The 15,482-nt window shown below is 37.2% G+C and overlaps 1 protein-coding gene across 5 annotated transcripts in view; it reads right to left on the bottom strand.

Annotated features, from left to right (window-relative positions):
• Positions 1–15,482, bottom strand: part of LOC106828050 (uncharacterized) — a 63,745-nt gene that overhangs the window by 33,976 nt on the left and 14,287 nt on the right. For 2 of the 5 annotated variants that reach the window (XM_070502617.1, XM_070502613.1), the window contains exons 3-5: positions 9,856–9,943; positions 9,197–9,277; positions 5,429–5,500 (exon numbers count right to left, since the gene is read on the bottom strand). In XM_070502617.1, the coding sequence (XP_070358718.1) occupies positions 5,461–5,500; positions 9,197–9,277; positions 9,856–9,943 (209 nt within the window). In that variant the 3' untranslated portion in view covers positions 5,429–5,460. The remainder of the gene's footprint in view (positions 1–5,428; positions 5,501–9,196; positions 9,278–9,855; positions 9,944–15,482) is intronic. The other 3 variants (XM_044764053.2, XM_070502614.1, XM_070502615.1) reach the window with 2 other exon arrangements.

Raw genomic sequence — 15,482 nt, 5'->3', positions numbered from 1 at the left:
AATAGATGCAGAGAACACATTTGGCAAGATACAACATCCATTGATGACAAAAACTCTCAATAAAATGGGTATAGAAGGAAAGTACCTCAACATAATAAAGGCAATATATGACAAAACCACAGCTAATATCATACACAATGGTGAAAACTGAAACCTGTCCCTTTAAGAACAGGAACCAGACAAGGATGCCCACTTTCACCACTCTTACTTAACATAGTATTGGAAGTCCTAGCAAGAGCAATCAGGCAAGAAAAAGAAATAAAAGGGATGCAAATTGGAAAGTAAGAAGTAAAACTGTCACTATTTACAAAATCCTAAAGAATCCACAAGAAAACTATTAGAAATAATGAATGAATACAGTTGCAGGATTCAAAATCAACATACAAAAATCAGTCACATTTCTATACACTAACAACAGACTAGCAGAAAGAGAAATCAAGAATACAATCCCTTTTACAATTGCAACAAAACGAATAAAATACCTAGGAATAAATTTAACCAAAGAGATGAAAGAACTGTACACTGAAAACTATAAAACACTGTCAAAAGAACCTGAAGAAGACACAAAGAAATGGAAAGATATTTCCTGCTCGTGGATTGGAAGAATTATTACAGTTAAAATATGCATACTTCCTAAAGCAATCTACAGATTCAATGCAATCCCTATTAAAGCCCCAATGAAAATTTTCACAGAAACAGAACAAAGAATCTTCAGATTTATATGGAACAATAAAACACCCCAAACAGCCAAAGTAATCCTGAGAAAAAAAAGCACATAGCTGGAGGTATCACACTCCCTGATTTAAAAATATACTACTAAGCTATAGTAATCAAAACAGCATGGTACTGGCACAAAAACAGACACAGAGCAATGGAACAGAATCAAGAGCCCAGAAATTAACCCACACATCTATGGACAGCTAATTTTCGACTAGGGAGCCAAGAACACACGATGGAGAAAGGAGAGTCTCTTTAAATAAATGGTGTTGGGAAAACTGGACAACCACTTGCAAAAGAATGAAAGTAGACCATTATCTTGCATCATACACAAAAATTAACCCAAAATGGATTAAAGTCTTGAATGTAAGACCTGAAACCATAAAACTTCTAGAAGAAAACATAGGCAGTATGCTCTTTGACATCAGTCTTAGCAGCATTTTTTTGAATACCATGTGTCACCAGGCAAAAGAAACAAAAGAAAAAATGAATAAATGGGACTACATCAAACTAAAAAGCTTCTCCACAGCAAAGGAAACCATCAACAAAACAAAAAGACAACCTAACAATTGGGAGAAGATATTTGCAAACCATATATCTGATAAGGGGTTAATATCCGAAATATATAAAGAACTTTTACAAGTCAATGAGAAAGAAACAAACAACCCAATTTAAAAATGGGCAAATGATATGAACAAACGTTTTCCCAAAAAAGATATAGAGATGGCCAACAGGCACATGAAAAGATGTTCAACATCATTAATTATTAGGGAAAAGCAAATCAAAACTACAATGAGATATCACCTTACACCTGTCAGAATGGCTATAATTAACAAGACAAGACATAACAAATGTTGGAGAGGATGTGAAGAAAAGGGAACCCTCATACACTGGTAGTGGGAATGTAAACTGGTGCAGCCACTGTGGAAAACAGAAGGGAGATTCCTCAAAAAATTAATAATAGAACTGCCATATCATCCAGCTATTTCACTTCTGGGTATTTACCCAAAAAACACGAAAACACAGATTTGTAAAGATATATGAACATTTATGTTCATTGCACCAGCATTCACAACAGCCAAGACTTGGAAACAACCTAGGTGCCCATCAATGGATGAATAGATAAAGAAGATGTGGTATATATACACAATGGAATACTACCCAGCTATAAAAAAAAAAAGATGAAATCTTGCCATTTGTGACAAAATGGATGGACCTTGAGTGTATTATTCTAAGTGACATAAGCCAGATGGAGAAAGTCAGATACCATACGATTTCACTCATAAGTAGAAGATAAAAACAACAAACACATAGATACAGAGATTAGATGGTGGTTACCAGAGGGGAAGGGGGAGGGAGTAGAGCGATAGGGGTGACAGGGCCCATGTGTACAGTGACTGATGGTAATTAATCTTTGGGTGGTGAACATGATGTAATCCACACAGAAATTGAAATATAATGATGTGCATCTGAAATTTATATAATGCTATAACCAATGTTACCTCAATAAAAAATAAACAAATAAAGTTTGTATTATAATGCAATGGTAGAAAAGCTTTAAAAGTTCATAAAAAATTATATTGGTCTACAAGTTAATAATTGCTCATTCTTAGGCCATCAATTGATAAATAAGTAAATTAAAATTTCTCAGAATGAAGTAATCTTCAAAACTGAGCTCTTTATAGAATAACACAACTCTAAGATTTAAGGAAAGAAAGAAAAAGAGCATTTGCTGAGAACATACTATGTGTTAAGTACTGTCCTTGATTCTTTTACCCACATTACCTAATTTATCCCTCTGAAAATCATGAGAAGTCGCACAGCTAATAAACACCTGAACTGGAATTTGATCCTACCTCTTCTGTTTCCTCTCTTTTATTATGCTCCTCTTATTAAGAATTCACTGGAAATTGGTGCAGCCACTATGGAAAACATTATGGAGATTCCTCAAAAAATTAAAAATAGAACTATCATATGACCCAGCTATTCCACTGCTGGGTACTTATCCAAAGAACATGAAAACACTAATTCATAAAGCTATACGCAGCCCTATGTTCATTGCAGCATTATTCACAATAGCCAAAACATGAAAACAACCTAAGTGCCCATTGACAGATGAATGGATAAAGAAGATGTAGTGTATATATATACAATGGAACTACTACTCAGCCATAAAAAACAAGAAATCTTGCCAGTTGCAACAACATGGATGGACCTTGAGGGCATTATGCTACGGAAAATATGTCAGACAGAGGAGAAAGACAATTACCGTATGACTTCACTCATATGTGGAAGATAAACAAATAAACACATGTATACGGATAACAGACTGGTGGCTTCCAGAGGGCAAAGGGGTGGAGGGAGGGTGAAAAGGGTAAAGGGGCACATATATATGGTGATGGATGGAAACTAGAACTTTGGTGGTGAACATGATGCAGTCTATACAGAAACCGATATAACAATGTACGCTTGAAATTTATTTAATGTTATAAACCAATGTGACTTCAATAAAAAAAGAGAATTCACTGTAAATATAACACGTATTAGCATTCCTCGTCGGTACTGTTTAATTTATCCCTCCTCACCACAAACAGCATTCCAGATGCTATGTGGCCCAGTTAATTAAATTTCAGAGATTTACTCAATGCACCTAAGTCCAACAAGTGGTCAGTATTTCTCCCATTCAGCTATCCTGTTGTCGATGCCTATCAAATATCTTACTTTAGATAGTTTAAACTTGTTAAGTTACACTGTTTTTAAATTTTTTTCATCTCCCCAAAACACACAGTTTAGTAGCCTGATGACAGAAAGCCAATCGTGGCAATCTAAATGGGCTGAGTTCCTATGGATCGATAACTCATTTGGTGGCCTGCTGCCAAGTGGCCAAACAATCACTATTAGAAAATATGGAGCCCAATTCTGCCCTAGTCTGCCACTAATTAATTGTGTGGATCACTTTTCCTTGGCAGTGGCGACAGTCCATTCCAAGCAATCATAGGCATGAGAGTGAGTGTGGGACCAACATACAGACAGGAGACTTACTACAAACATTTATAGACATTTTCAGACTGGGGAAAAGTTCGTGAAAATATATAACAAAAAGTTTAAGTGATAGAGTATTCACAATCAGCTTTGAAATCACTAAGTACTTGTCAAAACAGCACAGTTAATTTCTTTTAGAATTAAATGAAAATGAAAGGACAATAATTAGGCATGTAATTATAAAAATGTTTTTAAGATCCGTAATTATAGTTAATTTCTATAAAATATGTTGATTTCAAAAACTGCTAACAAAATTGAAAATAAACCAATGGCATTGTAAATGCATACTCCTTTCAGTTCACCCAGGTACATGGGCCAGGGTGAAGCCTCTGATGACTCTGTGACCCACCTCCCTGGAGTACCTGCTGGGACAGCTATGCATTCAGCCCCCCAACTCTTGTTGCACCTTTTTCTCTCTTTCTCACTTTGTCCCTGCACCTGTGAGAGGTCCTATTATTCTCTGCTCCCTTCCCCCATTCTATAGAGCTCCTACGATGGAGATGTCAAGAGAAAATGATCCATGGGATTAAAAAAATAATAAAATGAAGCCGTAGAAGTGATCTGGCTTTAAAATGGAATTTCCTTGAATTATGCCAGGGTTGACTCTCTTTACATTTGACCTAACTTCAAAGCATGTCACTTTTAGTCTCTGTAGCCACAACTCTCTCTTAATACAAAAGGTTTCTAATTTTATTCTTTCCAACGTTTCATTCAGACGTGACTTAGGTTATGACTATAGTATGAAGACGGACTTTCAGAAAATCTATCCTCAGTAAAAAAAAAAAAAAAGCATGATATTATCTTTTCAAACTTCACCTTACTTAAAATAAAAATCTAAACCATGGCTCTATGTGATATCTCTTTATTGAGTTAATATCGCCATCCTATTATAGCTGTTCTTCAAAAGAAAAAGTCGGGCTACTAGTTACCCATTTGCTCTATTTTTGGGGCGGAGAGGTTATAGAAGCTGTTCAGAGAATTCTACTTTTTTCTTCAAGTACTTAAGTGTGCATGTTCCAAAAATATATAACTACCAATTACCAATCTAACTCATGCTGCCCATTTTATTACCTCCTTATTTAGTAGAATTTACTTACATTCGGCTATAAATGACCTGTATTTATCATTTTTCACATTTGAGAACAATGTGATCCCCTAAAATAATGCTGTAACATAAAACGTGTACTCTGGCCGGTGAGAGACACAAAGCTAATTGTAGAAGATGCTTTCTCTAGCTCTCCATCTATGTCTCGCATCTCTTTTATGAAAATGCCAGGGGAGTGGAAATACGCTGAGTCTAAATATTTGATAGAGAATCTCGTTAGGCTTTAGCAATTAGCTCCCATAATAAACCATGGTACTTTCAGATTGATCCAAAAAGAGGGCATCGCTGTGAGCCTGTACTTTCACTGCAATATGAATATTTGTAAATTCATTCACCTATTGGTTCTACAAACCTTTCCTCATCTGCTATTCTGGGCACGTCACTGTGCAAGGCGCTGGGGATATGTAGAGTAACTCGTTAAATCCTCACAAGGATTTGAGGTAGGTATTGTTGTAAATCCTATTTTACAATTAGGCCTTAAAGAAGTTATTTGCCCAACATCACAAAGCTAGTAAGTGGCAGAGCCACTCCAAAATAACTTGGACATAACATAGACACCTTTACCTTAATCTTTAACTCAGGGAAGTGACATTCAATCAGAAATCCTCGGCAGATGATTGGTAAATCCTCAGGTCACTGTGGACACAGAGGATTATTTACTAGAACTTTTCTCTTATTAACTCTCCACTGCCTCGTCAAGATATTACCACCACTGTAGGCGGCAACAAATTCGGTCATTCATGATCACAGTAACTCAGCATCTCTTTTTCAAGCACCTTTAGAGTCAGGAAGTGCTGTGACTTCCAAGGATCCCAAGACGCAATTCAGTAGAGTCTGATTAAAAAGCCTAGGTTGTTATTTTGCAAACTTGTTCCAAATTCATGCACTGGTCGGGCTCTTGAGCTTTCAGGGGCACTGATTTTCCAGCTCTAGGACCTCCTGGGACACTGCTCTGCAGTCACAGGCCAGAACAGCCTCACTGCTGAGCCCAACGCAGGCCCCCAGGCCCCCAGGCAGGTGGTTGCTGCCCGGACTCCATGCTGGGGCATCTTCTGTGTCTCTATTTTCTCATCGGTGATATTACACCTGCCCCCTTAGCCCTAGATAAGGCTGATTGTTAGAATCAGATTGAAAGGCCCAGGGAAGTGCTTGCGATCTGTAAGGGTGAAATGTATAGTGTAATGTTATTTAAGTGTACTCTGATAAATTTTTAAATGAGAGACACCTGTTGTTTTTTGTAAATAGGGTAATACACAGAAAAGGTGTTTTCACTAGGCTGATGTCTTGGGGTTTGGCTTTCTGCCCCCCATGAGCCCTTTTTCTTGACAAGTGACTTACAATGCTTAACCAATTCTAAGGCACATACTTTCTTCACATTGTCACATCTCTGAAATCAGAACACACCTTATAACTAATGGCATTTTACAATCACTGACGGCCAGGAAGCAGTTGGAAGAGAGTGGTCGTTGCCCGTGTATACTCAAACTTGGTCGGGGCTATTGTAGAATCATGATATAGAATAAAAATATATGTCTAACTAAGCCAGAAAGAGCTCTTTCAGTAAGTATAAAATTAAAGTTCTACGGATATGAAAGCATTACATCATAGTTTATTTAGAAGGGTTTTTTTCTTTCTTAGCATCACATAAAAAAATAATTACATAAAAAGGCATCTCAGATGTGATGAAATACTTCATATCTCCAATAGAATGCAATATCCACCACTAACATTTTTGAAGAGTTTGAAAAGATTTACATGCACCCACTGAGAAGCCATCCAAAATTCATATTGGGAAAATTTCTAGGTACTAATAAAAGACTACTTTTTAAATATCCTTAATGGAATATTGTTTTTTTTTACTTTTTCCTGCTTACAACTCGAAATTCCCCAACCACGAAACCCAAACACTAGTAAACAATGCTGGCTATATCAGAACACCAATACACTGGACCAAATGAGTGGACACGTTTTCCATGGTCATGTTTTTAGAGGAAGTTAGAGAATTCCGATATAAGCTCTAGAGCCGCACTATCATATAATACATATAATGTAAGCCACATATGTAATTTTAATTTTCATGTTGCAACAATTAAAAAAGTTTAAAAAGCAGGCAAAATTAATTTTAACAAATACGTGTTATTGAACTCAATATATCCAAACTATTATCATTTCAATATGTAATTAATATAAAAATATTAATAAAATAGTTTTTTTATGTTTGCCCTGTCTTTGAAATCCAGTGTATACTTTACTCTTACAGCATATCTCAGTTCGCACTAGCCGCATTTCAAATGCTCAATAGCCACATGTGGCTCGTAGCTCCCATATTGGACAATACAGGTCTAGTTAAGACATATATTTATCAGCAAAACAAAATAATCCTGTCCAGAACATTTTGCTCAAAAAAGATCAGGCATAGAAGCATTTGGCGGAAATTCAAGAGTGGCAGCTACTCCCACCACACTCTTGTAAATGTGAACTACAATACATTGGTTATCCCAACCATGACAAGAATATACTGCTCTGGAGCAATCCTGCTGGAGATGGTCCACAAGAGTGCTCTTCAAACTAGGCTACTGGTACGTGAATTCTTTACAAGAAGTGTGTGAACAGGGATAGTTTGCGGAGAATCCACTCTCAGATTCTTCTGTGTGTTCTCACCTAAAATTGATCTGCCTAAGAACAACGTTTTTTCCACTTGCTTAAAATTAAACATTATTTTTGCAACTATTCTCAATACTTATCACTTAAATGTGTCATTAACTGGAAAGAAAAGTACCTCCTAACATAGCAGTATATATTGTTGATACTGATTCTTTTAAATATAACTAGAATGTTTTTCAGCACTACAAAATGTTTACACTGGTAAAACATGCATAGAAATTCTATGTGATTTCTTTCAGATAAGGTACATCATTCCACTACACTAGTTCAAACCTGTTTTCTCGGATTGTATCATGAAATATCTTTTCCAATTTAAGTCAACTCTCATTTCATTTCCTAAATAATTATATATTTTCTACCTCTTATTATCAAAAGTAAAATGATATGGTAGTTGCCAGATCAATTAATTTTCAGCTATATATACTTTTCTGTTTCATAAAATATAGTTAAAAAATTTGATTCTGTGGTTTAATAAAGTTCAAGGATCTTAAAAATTTTATACCTGATTCTTAATTTATTTCTAGAAACCCAACATCAGATTTCTAAAAACACACGCATATGTGTCTACCAAAGGAGACTATGCCTGCCATTGGATTCTTTGTTTCATATATGAATTATAATGTTAGCTACATATAACATCGTTTAGTTTAAAATTATATATGAGAAGCAGAATTATTATTTAAATTCTTAATCTATTTTGAAGTGGACAAAAATCTCATTATCATTTTAGTCTTCTATTTACTTTGTTAGTAAACTATTTAACAAGAAGTAAATCATAATTGATTTCTCTGTGCTTTTAACAATGCTCTTCAGAATTCATATCAATTCATTTTTCTCATTGAAAAATGAAATCAGACACTTTTTTTGAAAGTAAATCTGATTTGGCTAATATTTTGATATGAATATTGCCTTTGCCAATTAAATTATCTTAGAAATATTTTCTATGATATCAGAAATCCAAATCTGCAGACTCAAAGTTTTACATTTAAAGGATATAATAAATTAATGGCATTTTATCAAAATTAATGTATTGGCAAAGGCATATTGATCTAATTATTTTGATTTTTCCCAATATTTTATAATTACAATGGATTAAAACTAATGTCTAAAAATGAAAGCATGATGGATAAAATAGTCATTTGCTATATCTTAGTAAGGGTGTTTTGGTAAACTTCCTGTAAACTCAGAAAGAAATGATTCAGCAGCAAATCCTTTTTGTAAATCTGGGTTTCTTTGCTTTCACAGAATTAAAGATAGGCCTAATAAAGCTATCTGTTAAAAATTAAAAATGTTAATTGAAAAATGAAACCATTAAAAATTATTTTTGATGACAGGTCACTGTGTGATTTTTGACCCATGGCTTGGACACTCATTCCATTCCCTTCTACTTACTTATGGGAACAAAGTTTTCTGAGTTCTTATATGTATAAAAGTAAAAAATAGGAATAAAATGATACTGCATTGTCTCATTAGAGTAAGTAACAGTCATCCTCAGAGTCATGAATAATTTGGGGGAAAATAAATGATCATATTCACTTAAGGAATGCACGTCCAAACAAATTCTAGTTTTCATTTTTAATAATTACTCATCAAAATGTGTAATATTTTATACTGTTCTGATAAACTGTATACTACTAATGATTTAATGAAGAAAAATTTAATACTTACAGGCTTAGAGTTACAGGAAAATTTATTTCAATCCATATATACCTTTTGAAGAGATGTATAGTAGGATGACCAATAAAAGGCCTTTAAACATAAAAATATATGACATTAGGATAAATTAATGTGAGGGAAGTTGAATGCAATGGTGATTTCAAGGAAGTAATAAAATCATATAGAATTTATGACTGTTCATGGTTTTTTCTTTATTTGCTTTTAAATCAACCAAGATGAGCATCAAGTTACTATGGTATTTATAGTTAATTGAATGCATGCAAAAATGTGATTAAATCACTCGTTTAAAACTGTAAGTATTTATAATATGCTGGAAATAACTCAACAAATAATTACACATGTGATAAAAAAATTCGGGTGCTAACTTCAAGATGTATGATGGGGTAGATAGTTATTTTAGGTGGCCTATAATTAGAGAGTTTGAAGACACTGCTATGGAACAGTCTCAGTGAAGCCCAGAGAGAAACTGAGTGGGGGAAAGGAAATTTAGAAAGGTTTCTTTTTATTTTACTACTATTTTTAATTTCTGAATATAGCAGAAACCACTATAACTTGATATTTCTAGCTTATTTGCCACAGCGGTTATGCAACCCTGCAACTGGGTGAAATTTTAGGGATGTTTTTGAGCAATTCACAAATAGTGTACTTACTCAGCATGGTCACTAGGTGGCAAATGCGCACTGGGCAGGAAGTCCTCTTCTCCCTCTTCTAATGGCTCTCTCAATCTTCCAACTCCTCCTGCAAAAAGGAAAAGAAGGAAAACTATACGAATAATGGTCCCAACCACAACAAACAACAATAGCAGGAAATATTTAAGGTCTTTCCATTTGCCAGGGACAGTAATAAGCCCTTATCATCTCTGAAAATTTCAGAAATGGCCTCTCTGTGAAGGTAATCTATTCTTTATTAATACCATTTACAAATAATGATAATGAATACATCTCTATGATAGAACCATGCGCTTTGACCACAAAACCCAAAACCCTATCCAGATAAGACCTTCAGCTTTAGCAAAACTAAGAAACAACAGCAGTAGCATCTATGACAGTCCAAGCACAAGGCCAAGCCTTTCACTGAATCTTCAAATAGCTCTAAGAGATAGATACCCTTATGTTACAGACGAGAAAGCAGGAAAATGGCCCCAAATCACTGAGATAGTAAGTGCTGGAGCTGGGATGCAAACTCAGGTTTGGTTTGGTTTGTTTGGTTTCAAATTCAATAGCCATGCCCTTAAATATTACACTGTGTGATGTGTGTCTTTCTATGTATCTTTCTGTATTTGGTTATGCAGGTTTATATTTCTGTGCTTTAGTGTGATTCTATATCTGTGATTCTGTGCAAGTGGAAGTGAGTGCACACACACAAACATATGTGCACTCCAGATCTTTTAGAGATCTTTCTGGTAATTTCTACATCTACTTTTATACAGCATAGCTATCAGAGGGAGCTCAAGAATTTTTATTTTCTCTTAAAGAGGCTAGAAAAAGGTACATTAAAAGTCATAGCCTGCTTTGAAAAAGCATTTATTTGTGTGTTCTTTTATATGTGATTGAGTCTCTGTGTTTTCATATGTGTATACACGTCTCTATGTCTGTGCATGTGTAAATCTACAGTTCTGTCTGTAGCATGATTAAACCCATGTATGCATCTACATGCCTATATTGGCAGATGTAGAAAAATCCATTCATATGTTTGATGTACATTTAGGATCTAGTGTTGGATGGGCATAGGAGTACATTTGTAGATTACTGTGTGTGTGTGTGTGTGTGTGTGTGTGTGTGTGTGTGTGTACGGTGACATGTGAGCGTGCGAGTCTGCGCATCTGTGCATTTGTGTTCCTTGTGGATATATCTATACTTTTCAGTGTGTTTAGGTCTGCATTGTCTATCAATATATGTGTATGTCTCTCACTTTTATGTGCTTGGGATGTGTGCTTGTGCATTTCTGGGTAAATACACCTGGCACCTGAGTGTACATCTGCATGTGCATTTATGTGTCTGTGTATGCAAGTGCATTTATAGAGCTCTGTGTGCATATGCCTGTAAGGGGGTTTGGAGTGTGTCACTATCTGAGTAGGTGAAATCTTATCTTCTTTGGAGGCCAGTATCCATGTCTATGTGTACATATGTAAGTCTCTGGGACTGTACCTGTATTCCTGTGTATCTATCTCTGCATGAGTCCATGTGTAAAAGATAGCATCTATGTCTGTATGGACATGTTTAGTCCTCATGTTTACTGCTTGCGAATATTCATCTATGTGGGTCTCTGCATGCCTATATGTCTGTGTGCACATAATAAATGTATGTGTGTGTGTCTGAGTGTAAGTCTATATGTCTGTACCTGTACATTCTGGCCTGTAAGCCTCTTTCTCCACGTCTAGGTGCTTCTATATTCATACATGCACGCCTCAGTGTTCATCCATCTGTTCATCCACCTCTGTTTGCTTATGTATGTCTGCGTGACCACCTTCATACCTATGGGGGCATATGTGTGCGTGTCTGCCTAAATCAGTCTGCATGAGGATGAATTCCTTGGGATGGCACTCTGGGTGAATGCATCTGTATGTCCATGTGCAGAGGTTTATGTTTCTGTGTGCATGTCAGGACTCTATATGCATGGATATTTCGCATGCCTGTGTGTAACATGTATGTCTGTCCCAGTATTTGTGCATGCCTTGGTGGTATGTATGCTCACCTATGTTGCATCTATACATATGACTATACACACAAGTGTTTGTGCAAGTGTATGGCTGTGAAGGTATGCTGGACTCTATCAGTGTGGGTGCACACATTTCTATGTCTGTGTGCACAGGTCAACAGACATGCATGATTCTGTGTGATCTGTGTGCCTCTGTGTTTGTTCAGGTATGTGTTTGTGGATCTCCATGTGTACCTGTATATCCATGTGGAATGTCTGCATGTGTATAAATCTGTATATGTGTTTCTGCATGCATCTCTACAAGTTTCTGTGTCCATCTCCTTGTGAGTCTTTATGGGTGTGGGTCCACGTACATCTCTGCCTCTGTGCACATGCCTCCATCTCTGTGAATTTACCTAGGTATCTGCACATGCACATGACTTCGCATGCTCCTCTTATGCATCTGGGTGAATCTGTGTGTGAATGCAGATGTGTTTGCCCATGTATATCTTTGTGTGGATTTTTGGCCTGTGTCTGTGTGTGTAGGTCTATGCTTCTGCACATGAAACTCTCTCTGCTAAATCAATCTGTTTCTCTGCATCTATATATAATGCATATCTCTCTGCATATAAAAACGTATCTCTCTAAATGTATATACATTGTGTGTGCATATGCATGCAGAGATGTCTTTATGGCTCCATCTCTATGGATCCATCAGATCTTCTGTTTTGTCTGTGTGTGCATGTATATGTTTCCATGTACAAGTGCATGTGCACACTTGCATGCTTGTATATTTCCATATGTGCACCCATGTGCATGGCTATGTCCATGTGCACTCCCACGTACATTGTCATGCATGTGCGTGTGTGCACATTTACATGTTTTATGGTGAGCGTGAGCACTTATGTTGCATGTGCAGGCATAAGCATGTTTCTGCATGTGTGTTTTAATAAGAACCATGCGTCTCTGTGTATATGCATGTGACTCTGTGATCATGAAACTGTAAGTATATGTTTAAAACATATGTATTTACCTATGAATCTCTACGTTTCAGTGTTTATATAAATGTATCCATGTCTCTGCATGTCAGCAAAAACACATACACCTGTGTTTCCTAATGGATAATTCCATGCATCTGTCTATGGGTATGTATGCACACATGCAAACACATATGTGCCTGTGTGGGTTTCTGTATGCTTGTCTATATTTCTGCATAAATGTCTGGGGATGTCTGAGAATATATCTGTGCCTTGTGAGCCTCTAGAAGCATGTATGTGTTTTTGTATGTGTGTATGTGTATGCGTCTGTGTTTTGCATGAGGTTATGAATCAGTAAACACATCTTCTGAATGCCTAGGTTGACATATATATATGTCTCTGCATGCTTCTCTGGGTGGGCGCGAGTGTGGAGTGCATAATTATGACTACAGGTTGCTCTGTGCCCACATAGAAGACTATGGGCACTTGTGTGTATCTGCAGATATGCATATGTATATCTGTGTATTCATGAGATGACCCCTGTTGGAACTCTGGGTTTTATGTTCATATTTGTGCAAACATATGTCCTTGGGTGTGGCTGTAAGAACGTATGGTCTGTGAGATTATGACACACCTGTGTCATTGTGAACATCTGTGGCACTACGTGTGTGTGTGTGTTCTGGTTTGTATGTACTTGTCTATGATAAACACATGTGAGCAGATGTGAGCACTTTCTTCTGGAAAGATTTTTCTGGTCATTTCCACACCTGCTTTTCTATGACACAGCCAGTAGAAAGAGCTTGAGATTTTCTTCCTACTCTTGAAGCAGCCAAGAAAATAAACATTAAAAGATGGCCTCCTTTGAAAATGTTGATTATTGAACATGCTAACTATGGTCTAATGACAAAGACTTTTATAATCTGAAGACAAAAAGCAGGTGGCTGCTCAGATCTTCAAATCCCGCTGCCATAGGGGACATGTCTGTCGGAGATCCTGGCATGTACCTCTCTTCCTTCTCACCTCTGGCCCCAGGCAGGGCCCATGTGCTGACTTCTCACTGTTCAAAGCCCACACCACACACAGCCCCATCCCACCTTCTGCTTTCCCAAGCTTGCCTATTACAAAGGGCTCCAGAGTTACTCCTACCTTCTTCTCTATTCTACTTCTTTTCCTTGGCTAGAAGTTCTGACTAAGATACCTGGTGTAATTCAATCCTTCCAACAGCTTAGGAGACAGGAACCAGTGTCATCCCCAGTTTACAAATGAGGACTGAGGATCAGAGAATTAGAGTGCATTGTGTAGGTCATATGACCAATAAGTGGCAGGGGCAGAATCCAAAACCAGGCCTGACTGACACCATGTCCATATTCCTTCAACTCTACCACTGACTATTTCTAATGTCGAATGTGCCGAGGTGCCAGCCCCAGTAACTGGTGGAGCCAGGACTTGGAGCAGGCACATCTGCCTCCAAAGACTGTGTTCTGAACCTTGCTTCTTTCCTGCAATTATCTCATTTAATTCTTGAAATGGCCTAAAAGGAAGTATTTTGTCCATGTTTACAGATGGGTATACAGACTCAAAGGAATGAAGTCACTTGCCAAAGCTCAGTATGAGCATGTAGGTCCTCTGTTTATACACTATGGAGAAACAACATGTTGTCAAGGATTAAATGTCATAGAGTAAATCTGAATGTTCCAGAGTGAGCATACATATTGTACTGCTTTTCTTGGTGTTGTGAGGCCTTCTGAGTATTGGGTAGCAACTCTGGGTATTATTAGGGGTGTCTCAGAAATTTGGGGCAAGTCTGGGTGTTATGGGGTGACTGTGTTGTGGATTATGTTTTTCTGTGTATGGCTCTTCTCTGTGTTGTGATATGACTCCATGAGGACCGTGGGGCAAGTCTGAGTGTTTGGGGGCTAGTTTCTGAGTTAGGTGGTATGCCTTTGCAGCGGTGTGAGGCTAGACATTGTGGGGTGAGTCTGTGTGTTACAGGTTAGGTTTCTAGTTGTATAGCTAGTCTCTGTGCTATAATGTGAGGCTAGGTGCTATGGAGTGAGTCTGGTGAGGTGAGGTGAGTCTGAGTGAAGTGGAGAAAACCTTTTTGCTACAGGGGAAGTCTCTTTGTTTTGGGGGTTGATTCTATATGTTTTAGGGTGATGAGTCTTATGTTGTGGGGTGAGTCTTTCTGAAGAAAGGTGAGTCTAGGTGTTGTGAGGCAAGTATATGAGTTATGTGAAGAGTTAGTAAATTGTAGGTCCTGTGAGTTTCTTGTGATGCCAGTCTGACTAGTCTGATTCATGTGTGCACTGTGTTCTCTGCATTAAGGGAGGCATGGCTAGGGGCTGTGAGGTGAAGCCCTGGATTGTGCGTTGTCTCTATGAATTATGGGCTCTGTGAAGCCTGAGCATCTGGTTTGGAGTGACTTTGTTTTACGGGAGTGATTCTGAGTGTTGCGACTTTTATGACTGTGATTTTCTTAATGTACTGTTGGGGAAATCTATGGACTATAGAACATGTCTTCACATGGTAGGGCATGCCTAGGTTTTGTGGTCTATACATTGCAGTCTGTACATTGCGGAATAGATCTTGGAGTAATGGGGTGAGACTATGTGTCATAGGATGATTCTAGAGATTCTATACTAAATTGTTGTGTCTCAGGGCCA

This window comes from Equus asinus, chromosome X (assembly GCF_041296235.1).
Source record: "Equus asinus isolate D_3611 breed Donkey chromosome X, EquAss-T2T_v2, whole genome shotgun sequence".
Lineage (NCBI taxonomy): Eukaryota > Metazoa > Chordata > Mammalia > Perissodactyla > Equidae > Equus > Equus asinus.
This window is presented reverse-complemented; position numbering and strand designations above follow the sequence as displayed.